Source organism: Lathyrus oleraceus, chromosome 1 (assembly GCF_024323335.1).
Source record: "Lathyrus oleraceus cultivar Zhongwan6 chromosome 1, CAAS_Psat_ZW6_1.0, whole genome shotgun sequence".
NCBI lineage: Eukaryota > Viridiplantae > Streptophyta > Magnoliopsida > Fabales > Fabaceae > Lathyrus > Lathyrus oleraceus.
In genome coordinates, this window is record NC_066579.1 from 217076746 (window position 1) to 217094222 (window position 17477).

Sequence of the window (17477 nt, forward strand, 5' to 3'; positions counted from 1 at the left end):
ATATAGTATCTTCATAGCGGGTCAATCCAGTATAAATATTACTCTTAATATTCATACCTATGTTTAAGACTTGATAACTCCTTATCCATGATCCATGAGATGTGATCATCAGTATATATACATAATAGTCTTAATGCTTTAATGTTATCCCACTTCATAATAAAGCTCGACTATGGATACTTTAAGAATAGTGTCCTTATGTTTAATGTGATCTCATGATTAAGTCACACTTGATACATTAAACGAACTATCTATTCTAGGGACTTTATTAGACAAACATAATAAAGAAAAAGCCTTTTATTATTAATAAATAATTCGATACAAGTACCAAAAGTATTGGCCTCTAGGGCTTACACCAACAATAGGGTCTAGGGATACCCAATTTTGATCAGATGAATTCATCTAACCAACCACCATCAACCAACTTGCTAACCTTCAATTCTATTGACTTTTCAGGCTCATGGTAGATAATATATGCATAAGATGATGAATTTTAGAGTGTCCCTTGAGAAATTTGATCAATTGGTGAGATAGCTTGTTGGAGAAGTTACTCAAGATACCCAGTCAAACTAGGGTTTCCAAGGCAAATCACCTCCAAACTCTTGAAGAAAATTTGATCAATATAACATGTAGGAATCAATGGAACTCATATATGATGCTCATAAACATTCTTGGATCAATTCATGGTTGTGCTCTTTTTCATGAGGGTCTCAAACCCTAGATATGAACCTGATAAATCAATGGGATCATGCCTTACCTACAAAAGAGTTAGGCAAATGCAAAGACATATTTTTGCTATTTTGGTTAGTAAAATGATAAAATACAAGTATGATACAATCACATAATGCTTGGTGATCTCTCCCAAAACAAACCCAATGAAAGAGGGGTAAGGAGGATGCCAAGGTATGATCCTAATGCTAATGCTTATGATGAAATTGCATGAGGGATCTTAGGGTCAAAATTGGGGTCTTGCATTTGGCACAACAATGAGATGCGAAGAAATAAAAAAAGACGGTCAGACAACACAATAAGAACAAATGTCCCAATTTAGGAGCAACATCTGCATCATAATCTTTTTGTAACCTTGGATTTTTATATATCATTATCTTTTTGTTAAAACAAAGTTAACAATAAACATCACTACAACATAAGCAAACATAAAACAGAACATTTCTAACTGATTATAATAATCAAACTGATGTCATCTCGTCCAAACATCATTTCCCTAACATCCTTATCAGTTTTGACTTGCACCCAACCAAATATACTATCGAGTCTCTCAATACTTCTAATTTTTCCCCTTCTGGTATTTTTCCATCTAGCCAATGCACCAACCCTTCTTCAGTTGATCAAAACTATAAATGTTCTAGAAGAGCATCAACATCAAAGACTTGTCTCTCGAATAAATCCCTTTTTCATAGCGACGACGAACACCAAACATATTTGCAATATGACGAAATGAGATGAGGAAAAATGAATCACACAAACATCTATTTATAACCAAAAAATTACACATTACACTGAGGCTCCAGACCAATTGGCGCATCCTCTTCCAAATAACACATGAGCGCAAATTGGATTGACAACACCATGTGTTGTAGCCAATCCAATTGACGCCTCCACTTAAAGTTTAAGCGTAGGCGCCAATTGGTCTAGCGCATATGCCTTACGTATTTTTTTTGAAACTGGGGTAGTTTGAGAACTTTTTTGAAAACAGAGTTATTTTGCGATTTTTTTTTGAAAAAGTGAGGTATTTGAGTAAAAATCTCGTAAGATGTTCCCCAAACTTCAAGAATATACTTTTTTAGTTTACTCCAAATCATAGTCTTTAAATTGAATCTAGTCTAATGGTTAATTAACATTTTTACTTAATTAACTATTAAATTAGATTCAATTAAAAAACTATGATTTGAAATAAGCTAAAAAAACTTATATATATGTGCGTAGTGGTGAGCAATTCCTACTACAGATAAACAAGTAAAAACAACAAATTCTCTACTAATGACTTTTATGAGTCACTAAGCGAGGTTATGTCGGTCTTATGACAGAAGTTTGATGTTTACTCATTTATGTTATATTTGTTATTTAGATGATTTTGTGTAAGTATTTAGATTATGTTCGCATGATTGTGATTGTTAGACTAGATATAATCTATTACATTTGGAGATGAGAAACAACAATATAGTTAAATACTAGATATAAGATGAATATTATGAATAACTATATTGGTTGGGTTATGGTTAAGGAAATATTTGGTGAACTTTGTCCTTTACCCTCGCTTCTCTTTCTTGGAAATTCTTTAAGTACAGTATTTATGACAATCTTAATTTCAACTTTGATCCACTTGTAGTTTTCTTTATTTTTTCGGTTTTGGTTCCCATTTTAAAATATGGGTTTTTAATCCCTTTTTTAGGATTTTAATCCCCCAATTTGATACTAAATTTAAATGACATGACATTAGGAGTGATGATATTAGGAGTGATGATGTATCATTGACATACTTATTAAATTTAACTCAAGTCATTTTATTATTATTAATAATAATAATAATAATAATAACAACAACAACAACAATAATAATAATAATAATAATAAGAATTTATTAATATTAATAATGACTTATCAATTTAATACTTCAAAATTATCCGGTGCTACAAAAAAATGTTCTTCCCCTAAATACGAAACCATAAGTTCTAACCTATTATCAGTTTCAAATCTACGTCCATTTTTGTGATTTCTTGCATAGTTTCGTCTTCGACATCCGCATTCCATATCTTGTTCGTGATTTCTTCTCGTGTTCGCCAAAGAAGTTGCTCAGTGAAGAAAATATTTATCCTCAACTATGTGGATATTTTTCTACTTTCTTTTGTGTAAGTTTTCGCAGGTGGTTTTTAGCAAACAATCACGAGTTTAGCTTACTTTACGATTAACTAAAAAAATCTTGGGAACAGTCTGTGCAAAGTAAATGTACAAGAAAGTGTGGGCGTGGAGTGAATGTGAATGTCTGAATGAAGACAAAATGGACACACACTTTAATAATGAAAAAAACATGAATCGACGTAATGATGCAAAGTGAAATAAATGACATTAAACGAGAAACACAATAAATGAAAAATAAAGCAAAGTGTTTCAATTAAAGAAACATAAAAACTATGAAAGAAATGAGACGCAGACTTATACATGTTACTCACAATTTTTTTTGCTCTTTGACTCGGATACTCAAGTTCTATAGAGAAGTATATGAATTTTGCAACCTTGATTACAATGCATGAGCCTACTATTTATACTGAACTAAAGATGATTGTCTCCGACAATTTATTCCTAGGAAGTGGACACGTATTAAGAACATGCAACTTAGTCTTCTGAAGCATTGCCATGTTGTCAGAACTTGCAAACTGCTGAAAACCATTATCTCACATTCGGAATTGCTCCAAGCATATAAATGTCTCTTTATCAAAGGTAGTTTTGTGAAGAACTCTAGTGCTGGGATGACCTTTCAAGTCTATGGATTCCAAAATCTTTTAAGCCTTTCACGTCTGTCGAAAGCTTCGACCTCGACATGGTGTTGAAATATCAGCTAGATCTTATCTTGATATTCTTCCAAACCTTGTTCAAGATCTGTTTATGAGACTTTTAAATCATGTTCAAGATCTGTTCTTGAGACACTTCCAAACCATGCTCAACATGTTAGTCGAAACGCTCCAGTAGATGCATTTGTTCCTGTTGAAGCTTAGCACTTAGCATTTTCTCAATGTAGCATTGTTTGTTGACTTTTCTCCAACTAGAAATTCTAGGCTATGAGATTCCCCCCCAAAAATGTCACTTTCGATCATGTGTCAGATGGAAGAAAGATGACATTTTTGTAAACCCCTTGACATTGTTCAAACTAGCATGTACACGTCGCATCAACTAGACGTTTTATTATTTATCATTTTTATTGATTAGTCATTATGACCACTTTATACCAAACCATCACGTCACAGATGTGTGTGCGGTTGATCATCATAATCCCCTATTTTCTAGGAGAATAACGCACCAATACTCAAATGAAATTAAAAATAAATCATTTAATTTTGTTATCATCCTTTCTAAGAATCAACAATGGCCCCTAAAAGCACATTCAAACCTGCTCTATGTGCTCCACTTGCTGCTACCATTGATGAACCTCTTTTCATTTATGATCTTGCCTATGTTCCGGAACCTCCCATGGAAAATGGAAGAAGAAACATCTAGTATTCATACGCACTGATTCCTTACTCCATTTCAAGTATCATTTTTGCTTTCATGGCCCCCCTTTCTAGGTGTGTTAAGAAACCATATGTTCTAAAATATTTCTTCCCCAACTACCTTTCTTATTAGCCATTGGTGTTCGTTGATGAACCCTTTGATTTTAGTTTCTTTAAAGATAGAGTATTTTCGTCTCCTCTAACTAGAGATAATTCTTCTTACATCCAGTGGTTGAATATGGTTCAAGATGCTAAAAAAACGTTTGAAGAGAATTGAGTATTTTTCACCTGATACAACTCTCAAGAGTTGGCCTTGTGTACAACTCTTACATGTTCCTTGCAGCCATATATTTTTGGGATACATCCACTAACATATTTCAACTTCCTTGTGGGATGATAACCCCAACACTCTTTAAAATTGTCGCTATTGTTGGCCTTCAACCAACTGGAGAGCCTTTTGATCTTTCAAGAATCACTAAAACAAAACCTGACTTTGTGTTTAGCAATACTTCCTACAACGCTTTCATTGATGAACATCATGCCTCGACAGATCATGTAGGGGGACATGAACACATAACCTTCCTGGCTTGGTAGATATCTTGCTATGTTTTTGTGCTCTCGATTTGTCCAAGGAGCCAAAAAGTTTGTTCCTCTAGCCACTTGTTGTACCCCAAAATTTTCCCTCCCCCTTTCTCACCTATTCATCCAATCACTTGATCAGGAGATCACTTGCATACATTCATAATTCATCCACATGCATCATTCCTCATGGATTCAGAAGAAACTTGGGCTTATAAAGCTAGGGTTTGTGTGGATACCAAAGCTCAAAGGCATGGTCTAACCATATCATTAACATGGGGAATGTGAAACCCTAATGATGGTGGTGAAGGCTTAAATTCAACAAAGGTGTGACCAGACAACCCAGGGTCTTCAAAGCTCTAATTCCCCAAGGCATGGCTTCATGGAGCTTCCCCGGGCCTTATCTTGGTCTCCAAAGCCCTAATCAGGAGATGGTGAATCAGATGAACTTGGTGGCTTGACTGTGCATCCATGACCCCTCAACCTTCACACATTGCCAACATGCTTGGCCTAACCTTTATTTGAGCATTGGTTTTGGTCCAAAGTATTGGTGCCATTTATATGATTGTGGATACATCTTTAGTCCTGGTCATCTGAACAACCAAGCTTCTTATGTTTCAAGCCACTTGCTAGTCATGCTATTGGTTCATGGATGTTATATCAAACCCTAACCTATTGGTCTCATTTCATGGCTTTGTTCATAAACATTATCAGTCAAGTTATTTTCTTTTCAAAAAGTCAAACATCCAAGTCATAAATAAACCAATTATGAAACCAATTTCCAATCATTTTTCAAACCATTTCATGTCATTTTAAGCCATTACATATGATTCTACACAAGAAAATACAAAATTTGACATTTTTGACCGATTGTTGACTTTGGTCAACGGTTGACTTTGGTCAACATTTGAGTTTTTGGTCAACTTTGACCAAAGTCAACCCAAACTCCCAAAACCCTAAATTTCACCCTAGTCATCAATCCATTGTCCATTTACAAAGAAAACACCAAGAAAATGCATGTTTGACCATCTGTTGACTTTGGTCAATAATTGACTTTTTATTCAACTTTGACCAAAGTCAACCCTCGCTTGCTCTTGACTATCCAAACTTGGCATGGCCCTTTGCTTCAATGTGTCATCCAATCCTCATGTTGGTTGATGTCTTTTTTTCTTGGTTGCTTCCATTGCAAGTAATACATGTGGTGCACCATATCATTTTGGCTTTTGAACTATTGGCCATTTGCCATTGGCTTGCCTTTAACCAATGACCAAGGAGTCATTTAACAGTCTAACCTTTGTCCTTTTCTCATATCCCTTGGTTGCAACAAAACCTTACACATCAAACCATTGAAATGTGTGGCCAAGCCAATGGGGATAGATGACATGTTAGCCCTGCTGCTGCAGCCGCCAGTTCAATGCCATGATGCACCTTGCCTTGCTTGCAACCTGATAATAGTGCCATAACTAGCTGAACATGCTCACACTTGCAGTTAATGGTGGTGATGGCTCATGGGAGATGCAACCTGGGAATTGTCCGGCAGCAACAAGCCTATACAACCAAATGCTGTCATGATATGCTAGGAATCACTAAAACAAACAAAGTAATCCATAAGCCAAACTACAATGCTTGCTGTAGTTGAAACATCAATGTATCATGTCCATTTTGTGAGACTGAATCAAATCCTGCTAGCAATGTGCAACCCTGCAACACACTCAAAGCTTGACCAACATTTTGCATCAAATCAAGGTCATAAATGGCAGGAAATATCGTCATTGCCAAGCCTGTCATGATCAAAACCTGAAATGCACCTGGGATCAACAACAGTGTGTTAAAACCTACAATGCAAAATCCATAACTGGGCTGCATCATGTTAGCATACCAAACTGTTTCAAATTAAAGTCAAACAAAGCAGACTGCAACATGAAGCAAACCAAAACCATAGCATGGACTCACTTCAATTCATACATCAAACAAGCATTGATAATTCAACAGCAAGCAACCAGTCAATAGCAGCTCACCCTACACCATTGATTGATTTCACAATCTAACAGCCAATGGACCAAGCATCTAACCAAACATCTTTTAGCATAACGCCTTCATGCTAAGAAGTCTGTTGCTAACCTGGAACTAATCTAACATAATTACCATAGCCTAATCCATTCAAGCTGCATTTCCATAGTAGTCCTAGTAGACTTCTTAACAAACCCATCACCATTCATAACAAGCCTCTACAAGCAACCAAACAAATGCAAGGTCATGGAACTCTTACCACACAACTGGCCAAGACAGACCTTGTAACAAACCAAGCAATATCCAGCAACACCATGAAACCTTGCCTTGAGCCAACCTTGTGGTGCAACCTGCAACAAACAACCACACTGGACATTTAGTAAGCATCCCATAATCATGCAACGATATGCTTTGGCAAGTCGTCAGCAAGGCATAACCATTGAGTCATCAAGCCATGAAAATAACAACCTTTGAACTAATATCTAACTGCATCAACCCCAGCACAACTAACAGTCATAATTGCAAGCCAACATTAATGAAGCCAAGAGAATTCCATGTGAGATCTTCAAAATCTGCATTTGAATAACACACAGTCCATTACAGTTCAAAAAAATCATGGAAGTTGGTTACAATACAATAAGGACATTCATATACACATGTATTGGCCTTTCAGCAGCCACTCCACCATGAGATGCACATTAACCAAGTCTGTAATGCCCTCTAAGTCAGTAACAAAACCATCTGCCACACCTTCATTCATCCAAGAAACCATGGGAAAATGTCTTACATCAACATGAACCAAGACCATCCCTAAACCCTACAGCAAAACCAATTGAGTACCATGGTTTAACCGAGCCATAACAATTCAAAGAAAATCAAAACAAGCATAGTGAAATAACATTGCAAGGTTCCAATTCACTTACCAAGCCAACTAGTAAAAAAACCTGTTCAACGGGTCATCACTCAAGCCAATGAACCAATCCCACTTAAGTGTAACCTACAACAACCAGTCATTAACCTTAATCAACTAACTGAATCATAACTAACTGAGTGAGGTTTAACTAACTGAGTTCACCACTAACTCAGTGAGCCAAGGTTAACTAACTCCAAACCTAAGTCTAACAGAATCCAAACCTCATTCCTAGCCTAGCCACATCCCAAACCTTATATCTATTTAAACAGATCCATCATCATCATTCAGGGAGCTTATACATTTTTGCTCGAAACTCACTCACTCTCTGCAATCTACTCCCTCACATTCACCAAAGCTCTCTCTCTCTCTCTCTCTCTCTCTCTCTCTCAAAAAGCCATTGAAGCTTCAATCTCGCTTGAGCTTGACCACTGCACTTTCATTTCATTGCTCACCATTCTCAAATTCAGAAGAAGAGGAAGAAGAAGAAGAAAGAGGAAGAAGAAGCGTGCAAAACGAGATCAAGAACTCACCTGCTAAAGTTTCTGATCATCTTCTCCGGTAAGTCCATTTCTCTTCTGTGATGTTTTCTTACATTGAGCGTACCAGAGCGTAGCTTTGAGGCCAGGGAATGAAATCCCTATGGTGTAGGAGGTTAACTTATTCCAAATTCCATTTAATTTGAACTTAGAGACTTAGGGTTCTACCCAAATTTCCTTCGATTTGGCCAATCCAGGACCCAATTCCTAAAACCGGCCCTATTTTCATCATCAGCGTGGCCTTGTGCGTTCGATGATGGTAAAAACTTAGTTTTAGCTACCATCATCACCGGCGACAGCCCCGGCGCGGCGGTCCACGGCTAATGAACAGTGTGATTGAGGAGGAGAACTAATTCAAATTCGTTGACTGGGATAAGTCAACATGGAGGAGTGTTTGGGCTTAACATGTTCAAGCCCATTGATTTTCTCTCCATACACCAACATTTCACATGCACCCCCCAGCGTTTAAAAGGAAGTTGAAAACGGGCTTCACCAGGCCCATTAGCCGTTTTACCAATTCACCAGGCGTTTTCATTAAGGCACCCCCTATTTCGAACGTGTGTTGGAGTGTTGGGCTCAATAGGCCCATTTCCCATTTTACTCCGCATCCCCCCTGTTTTGGAGTTTCTTTGGCTGAACAAAAATCAGTAATGGGCTCAATTGGCAGCCCATTGACCTGAATTCCAATTCACACCCCATTTACCAATTACACCCATTTTTTTTCCATTTTATTTGTTTCTTTCATTTTCTTTTTTGTTTTACATTTCAATTAGGATAATTAGGATAATATTAGATTAATTATGTTAATAAATCTTGATTTTAGGATTTAATTAGCATATTAGGATTTAATTAGAATTTTCATTAGAGTTAATTAGGACTTTTAAATAGAATTTAATTAGGGTTTTATTTAGATTTTTCTAGTTAGGAACAATTAGGCTTGATTAATTTTAGAATCTTGACATTTCTCAACTTTAGGTTAGAATCAAATTTAGGTCATGAATAAAATTTGACATATTTGGTAAATGACCATTTTGCCCTTATGGGCCTATTTTTGTACTTTAGTAATAGAATGACATGATCCCATTAGGATTAGAATGTGACATAGAATTTAATTGTTTCCTTATAATTGTAGGACCTAACATAGGCCTTTTAATCAATATTTTGACCAATTCGCACATACTCCCTTAGGACTTCTAACTTAGAATTTTCAATCAAAAATAAATCAATGCATGATCCCTTAGGGTAGTTTCTAACAATTACTAATTTTGATTAGACCCAAACCTAGTTCCCTAAAAACAAAACAAAACCTGTGATTAAATTGATCAAAAGAAATTTTGATTGATTAAATCCTTTGAACTTGTATAATCCCACGATCTAAATTGAGTGACCAAAAGACCCTTGGTAACTTAATAAGACTTTTCTTTCAAACTGTGGAGTTCAAGGCCTCAAGACAATATCTTCAATCAAGGCATCCTCAGTCATGCCAAGCAGCGAATTATTCAAGCACATCAAAGGTGGCATCTTCAAGAACTTGTTAAATCAAAGTTAGAAGCGTGTGACACGAGCCTTATGCAATAGAGAAGGAGTGGGACTGGAGTATTCCTACCCCCATTTTGGGTATCTTTGGGTATGGGACGTATGACCCATCGCTCATCGTATTCATCTCTATTCATAGACTTTAGCACAATTATAATCATAATATTGACAAGTCTCTATCTTCACAAAGCAAAAACAACAAAGCAAGGACTTCAACAATTTATCAATCATGAATCAAGTTGTACGATATGAGCCTTAAGTAATGGAGAAGGAGTGAGATTGGAGTATTCCTACCCCCACTCTGAGTATCTTTGGGTAATGGGACGTATGACCCAACGCTCATCCTATTCACCTTCATTCATAGACTTTAGTGCAATTCGAATCTAACGATTGATAAAGTCTTCATCTTCCATGCAAGAAACGACTACAAAGACTCTTCTTTCTCTACTTGAAGTTTAAAGACGAGAGTTACATGCCACGAGCCTTAAGTGGTAAATAAGGAATGAGATTGGAGCTTTCCTACACTCATTCTGGATATCTTTGGGTGCGAGACGTTTGGCTCGTTGCTTATCGTATCCACCTTTACCCATAGACTTTAGTGTGACTCTCATCCAGTAGCTATCAAGTAAATCCATTCCATTCTAATCATTTCAATTTCAAACATCCATTTCTTTTTGCCTCCAATCAATTTCTCTTCAACCCTAGTAGGTTGAACTACGAAAGCTCTGATTTCCTTATTGCACTATAAGGATACTTAGGCAGGAGAACCCAGTTTCTTCGCGAGCTATCTTATTTATCAATCTACCCTATTTATTAATCCATTATTCTTCATTCATCAATCAATACCATCTTTTTGAGATTGAATATCATTTTTCCTTGGTTTCTGTGTTCATCCTTTTAGGACACCTAATGAATAGTCCGCCTTGTGAACCAAGAGTTGTTTGGCTTGTACCCAAACATTTAATTCACTTTGTTTCTGGTTATGATATGAATGGGTATGCTATGTTTCCTCCACATCCTAATCAATACCTCTTTCACTCTTCGGTTCTGAGTTTATTCCTTCATGGATCCAAGACACTATTTTTTTTGATCTCGAACTGTTTGTTCCCCATCAAGTGATACATTCTTCTTTGCACCCGACAATACTTTTTGTGGGTATCATACTCATCCTTTTAGGATGCTTAATGAACAGTCCACCTTGTGAACCAAAAGTTGTTTGTGCTATGCAATCAAACACTTCATTCGATCTTTTTTGGTTGTTCCACTAGTGCTGTAGGCCCTCACTTGTTGGTTCTTACCAGTTTTGCTCTTGGGTTCGAAGCCAGTTATCTTTGTGAATTCCCTTGATACCATTCTGTTGGTGCAAGTTATAATTTTCATCACTCTCAATCTCTTTCTTTGTTCTCGCAGGTTGAACTACGATTGCTTTGATTTTCTCATTGCACGATGAGAATACGTAGGCACGAGGGTTCGAATCCTCCGCGAGCATACTTATTTATTATTCTTGCCTTAGGGAATCCCTCTACACATATCCATGATGCACTCATTATTCTATCTTCCTTCACATCATGTGATATACCCTATTCTTTGAGCCAAATACAATATTTCTTTGTGCTCCATCTTGTACGTCTTTGTGTACCAAGAGTTGTTTGCACTATGAAACCAAACACTTAATTCAATCTTTTTTCGGTTATTCCAACACAGTGTTGTAGGCCCTCACTTGTTGGTTCGTACCAGTTTTACTCTTGGGTTCACGTTTTCACCCCTTTTTGGAGTTCAAATCATACAATTCTTTGGTTCAGACCATACCTTTATCACACTACTTTTTATCTCCCACTTCTAGTTCCTTGAACTACGAAGCTCTGAATTCCTCATTGCATTATGAGGATACGTAGGCATGAGGGCCATAATCCTCACCGAGCACTTTATCTATTTCTTTCCTTTCCCATTCTTTTGCGAGAAATATTAGATTTAACACCTATTCTGGCGAGAACAATCAAAATGATTCCCATGGAGTACCGTGGATGTTTGGGGTGCTAATACCTTCCCCTTGCATAACTGACTTCCTTACCCAACATATCTATTTCCCCCGGGTTTTATCTATGTTTTCCCTTTCCTTTGGGGATAAATAAAGTTTGATAGCGACTCTGTTATATGTTTGAGCATGCGATACGTTCGGGTATATTTTTGCTAGCTTCATCTGGCGACTCTGCTGGGGATACTTTTCTACTTGGAGTATTTCTTAGTCGCTAAAAGGAGTCGAGCCTAGTTTAGGTTGTTCCCTCGCTAGTTTTAGGTGCTTATCCTTATAGCTTTACTCGCTTTTATTTATCACGTTTCTTATTCGCTTATATTATGGAAATATCTGTTGTGCTATTGTTGGGATGGGTTAGATTACATGAGAGGAAAGCTCTGTAACTGAGCTTAGTATACACATAGGTTAGACTCGTGGATAGTCATGTACGTCTGTCTTTCGCGTGTTGGGTTGTCACGAGAGCCACACCCAGACTAGATTCACTTGGAAGTACTTTTGTCCTGTGAGTATTCACTACTGCAGGGTATTTCCATTTCGAGTCGATGACTCTGGGAGACCTTCTAGGGACCACCTTGGAGCATAGTCCACACCTGTGAGGGGGATATGGGTTTTTATTGCAGGAAACCATAGACTCTACCTACCTTGATACTCATGTTATGCCGAACCTTTGAACTTGCAACATGTGGCACTTACAGATTGCTTAGAACTTGCCAGAGTTTTGAATCCGTGTGACTTATTATCATATCATCATTACATTATCATTCATCATGACCAAATTTTTGCATATGCATGTCTTTTCCAGGAATCCAAGAGTCCAGTTTGTTTACCAAGCATTCGAAGCGAAGTATGAATCCCGAGAGAAAGAACATCCATAATTACAAGTTTGTGGAACCTCAATTGGCTGTATTAAGAGGACTTAGGGCACGTTTAGATCTGGGACACAAAGATGACTTCAAGGAAGCTTATGGTAACCTTTTGGGTATTCTGAACACCGAGGTCAACATCACTGTTGTACATACTCTGGTGCAATTCTATGATCCACCACTGAGATGCTTTACTTTCCAAGATTACCAGCTAGCGCCTACATTGGAAGACTACTCACATATTCTGGGTATTAGGACCAAGAACCAAGTGCCCAACATCCGCACTAAGGAACTTCCTAAATATCAAGATCTTGCTGAAGCTCTACACATGGGAAAGAAGGAAATAAAACTAAACCTGAAGCCTAAGGGTGGAGTTCATGGCTTCACCTCTAAGTTTCTAGTGGACAAAGTTATCGCCTTCACTGAAGTTGGGAGTTGGACGACCTTCAACGCCAATCTAGCTTTTCTTATCTATGGGATTGTATTGTTTCCGAATATGGAGGGATTCATAGACTTGGCTGCTATTCATATCTTCCTGACTCAGAATCCTATTCCCACTCTTCTTGTTGATACTTACTACTCCATCCATGTGAGGACTCAGAAGAAGAAAGGGACTATCGTCTGTTGTACCCCTTTGTTGTATAGATGGTTTATTTCGCATCTACCCAGCAAAGGCCCTTTTGTTGAGAACAAAGATAACTTGAAGTGGTCCCAGCGGATCATGTCCTTAAAAGCCGAAGACATTCCTTGGTATTCTGGAGTTTACGATGGTGTCAAGCTCATCCTTAACTGTGGGGATTTTCCTAATGCGCCTCTTCTTGGTACAAAAGGAGGAATCAACTACAACCCGAGGTTAGCATTGCGACAACTAGGATACCCTATGGTGGACAAACCTGATCTCAAGAGTGTAGAAGGTTTTGTCTTATATGAAGGGGTCGAGGATCCAGATTTGATTAAGAAGATTGTCAAGGCATGGGGGTCAATTTGTCCTCAAGGAAAGGCAGAGATAGGTAAGAAGAATTGCATCGCTAAGGAAGCTTACACCAGTTGGATCAAAAGCTGAGTTAGTGAGATTTTGTTGTCGTTCCCGCCCGAATCGTATATGAACGTCCAGCCTCTTGAACTAGTGAACCATCCCAATTCTGAGCTCGATGAATTGAAGAAGGTTATCAAGACCCTAGAGAAAGAGAATGCCGATCTCAAATCTAGGCTTGGTAAGATCTCTTTGGAGAAAGAAACCTTAAAGTTCAATCTGAATCAGAAGAGAGACCGAGTTCGTCAAGCAGATGATGAGGTACAGACAAAGGTATTCAAAAGACTCAAAGTGGGTGACACCCTCAAAGGGACTTATGTCATCCTGACAACCAAAAAGATGTAATTAGCCGAAGCTCAATACCGAGCCAGCAAAGCGGAACTGGAACACATGGAACAAACAAAGAAACTCCAAAGTCTGCTAGAAGCTTGTAAGAAAGAGTTGAAGGATGAGAAAAGCCGCACCAAATAGCTAGAAGTCACCCTTCGCCAAAATCAGTACGAGCTAAATCAGAGACTAGAAGAGATTCGAGAGTTAAAAGGGAAATCACGTGGGAACCTGGAAGACACCAACACACAAGTGAACAAGCATCCTGAAGACCTCTCCAACCGAGGGAAGACAATTGTGAACAACGTTCCAAGTGAACCAGATTGCAACTTACCGCCTGAAGGGAGTGCGATGCTAGGAAAGTGGGGCGCCTGCCTGTCCCCCAAGTCTCAGACTTACTATAAAGAGATGTTATCCAATTGCTTCTAGTTGCTTGTAATTCCCTAGGTTGAGGTCTGATAGGACCAATGTGATACTATTGTAGCCCGATGGGCACTTCCTTGTTGCACTTGTATTCCACTTTCTCAACATCGAATAAAAGAGTTTCTCGGTTATTGGCTTCATAAACTGTCTCTCTTTATGCTTTGTATTTACTTGTGTTAAATAAACAAACTCGTGGATTCCCTGGAATTGTTTTCCTTTACAAAAAATAAATAAATGAAAATATATAATAAATGCACATATCAAATCTTTTCGCATACATACATGCATCCATGCATTTATTTGTCAAAAGCCGCCAGAAAACAAAATGCTTACACTCGCCATTTTTCCACAGCAACGACGACGACTCGTCATCAATACTACACACGTTCCAACAAAACAAGGATCATGGCCGAATACGAAATTGACAATGATGCTGTTTGCGATTCCCTTGCCCAGGTGCAAGGCGAAATGAATCTTTTCAGGGGGAACAAAGAGACCACTCTTGAGATTTTCCAGTGTTAGAGGAACCCTGCCTCTACTACTGCCAACGTCACTCATGCTGCTGGGGTGACCATTCTTACTGCTGCTTCTGGCACTATCATCGACACTCTGGTGGAAACTGTTGTGCCCAACTCTGGGAACCGTCAAATGGTCCTCGTGGACTCTACTAGGCTTGTTGCTGCCTACCTGTGGGGAATGCCCCCACATCTAGCTGCCAATCTTGCTAGTGGGGGAGCTCTCTTCCCTCACCCAACTCTCTCTGCCGCTACTGCTACTGGAAATGCTGGTTTCCCGTGGGCTCTCCCCACTGTTCAAACTACTCCGGTCGATGTTGCTGATCTAGATAATAATCAAGGTCAGGTTCCTGACGACATCCCTAATGATGAAGAAGACTATCGAGGCTCGCGCCTCCACTTCCAGATCCTCAATCAGACCGCTCAAGTCAGTCAAGTCCCGGCTTTTCCTTTTAGTTATCCTAGGGAAACTTCCATGCCCATGCTGACATACCCTGCACCCTAGCACGTGCAAACAGGGGCACCTCAGGCCCCTAATGCTCAGGACAGAATGCAATATCCTCAGCCAACTCATGTTGCTCAGACTGTGCCACCGGGTTTATCTTGCCCGCCTCATATGTGGTTCACCCTGAATATGCCTGCAGTGATCGCTCCAGAAGCTTCTCGACCGGCCATTTAGGTTGCTCCTCCCGCTGCTGATCTGGCCAGACCTGTGGATTACCAGCTCTTGGACGATGAATAAGGGCCATTAAGGGCTTCTCCTCCTTTGATATAGATGCTCGAGACCTCTACTTGGTCCCGAACGTGGTACTACCTCAGAAATTCAAGGTGTCTGACCTTCCAAAGTACAAGGGCCTCAGCTGTCCCCGTAGTCACCTCACCATGTACTGTAGGAAAATGGTCTGACACATTGATAATGACAACCTCCTAATCCATTGCTTCCAAGATAGCCTGTCTGGGGCTTCCTTGGATTGGTACATGGGTTTAGAGCGCTCAAAGATCCGGTCATGGAGGGATCTCTCTGAGGCATTCTTGAAATAGTACAAGTACAACCTTGACATGGCTCCTACAAGGCTTCAGTTACAGAATCAGTCTCAAAGATCTAATGAAACCTTCAAGGAATATGCTCAACTTTGGTGCAAAATGGCGTCTAGGGTTCGGCCAGCATTATCCGGCAATGAATTAGTGGACATCTTCATGGGTACACTGCAAGGGCTGTATTTTGAGAAGATGATCGGCAGTTTGTCGACAAATTTTGCTGATATGGTAACCATTGGGGAACATGTTAAGAATGGCTTGAAATCGGGAAAAATCACAGACACGACCGCACAGAAGACAACCAACAAGAGGCCGTATGGGGGCTTCGCTAAAAAGAAGGAAGGGGAAGCAAACCATGTAACGGAGAAGGCTCGCCCCCGATATCAATTTTCGATGGCCCCTATGCCGTATTACCCTTATCCATATGTCGCTGTGGCTCAGTACTAGCAACCGCCATTCCAGTATCAACCTCAGAAAGGTAATCAGCAATCCACACCCGCTCAGAAAAATCCGAATCATCAATACAACCGTGACAATAGAGGGTAAGGTCAGGGGCAGAATAACAAAGGTAATTATGGTAGATGCACCAAATATGACAAGATCCCAGTGGCATATGCTGACTTGGTACCGTATCTGATCCATGTGGGGGCTATTGTACCAAAAGAAATCCCTCAAGTTGTGCCGCCTTATCATCCTAAAGATAACCCCAACGACTCATGTGCCTACCATGCCGGGCATGTGGGGCATTCCACTGAAGACTGTTGGCCATTAAAGAAAAAAATACAAGACCTGATTAATAGGGAGATCTTGACCTAATCATGACGGTCCCACGGTCAGTGTCATTGTTGAAGAAGAAACCGTAGAGCCTGTAAGGTGGGTCGGTGATGTGAAGACTCCGTTGTCCATTGTGTTGAGAAACTCGAATGATTTGGGTTTCTAGAAGGGGTACATGATGATTGCACAGTATGCAAGTTTGATCCAAATAATTGCGACCAATTAAGAGGTTGTGTGTAAGAACTGATGGATCAGGGGTTAATACAATTCTCCAAGTCTAAAGCGGCAGAAGAAGTGACAGCAATTGAACCAATAACAATTGTGTACAGAAAAAAGAAGGTTGAAGCTCCTCCCAAGACGATTCAGCTGATTCATTTTCGTGTTCCCACTCCGTTTCCATATCAGAATACTAAGGCAGTGCCTTGGAATTATGAGCCTACAACATATTTGGGAGGAAAAGAAATTTGCATTCCTGACAAATAAATCGTCAACATTGCTGGAACGGGAGACATGACTCGAAGTGGCCGTGTATTCGCTCCTAAATACACTCCTAGGGTGTCTCCAGCACCCACAATTGTCCCGCCTAAGGAGAAGGTCACTCTTACTCCGACTCCGCAAGCAGGGGCAGCTATACTCGCCACTCCGACGGTGACGACTGTTCTGGTGTTG

At 39.3% G+C, this 17477-nt stretch overlaps 1 protein-coding gene across 1 annotated transcript; it reads left to right on the forward strand.

The window, feature by feature from the left end:
• Nucleotides 1-12681: 12681 nt before the first annotated feature.
• LOC127100625 (uncharacterized) lies at nt 12682-13761 on the forward strand. The gene has a single exon (XM_051037868.1). It carries the CDS (start codon nt 12682-12684, stop codon nt 13759-13761), a length of 1080 nt encoding a protein of 359 aa, XP_050893825.1.
• The last annotated feature ends 3716 nt before the right edge of the window (nt 13762-17477 follow it).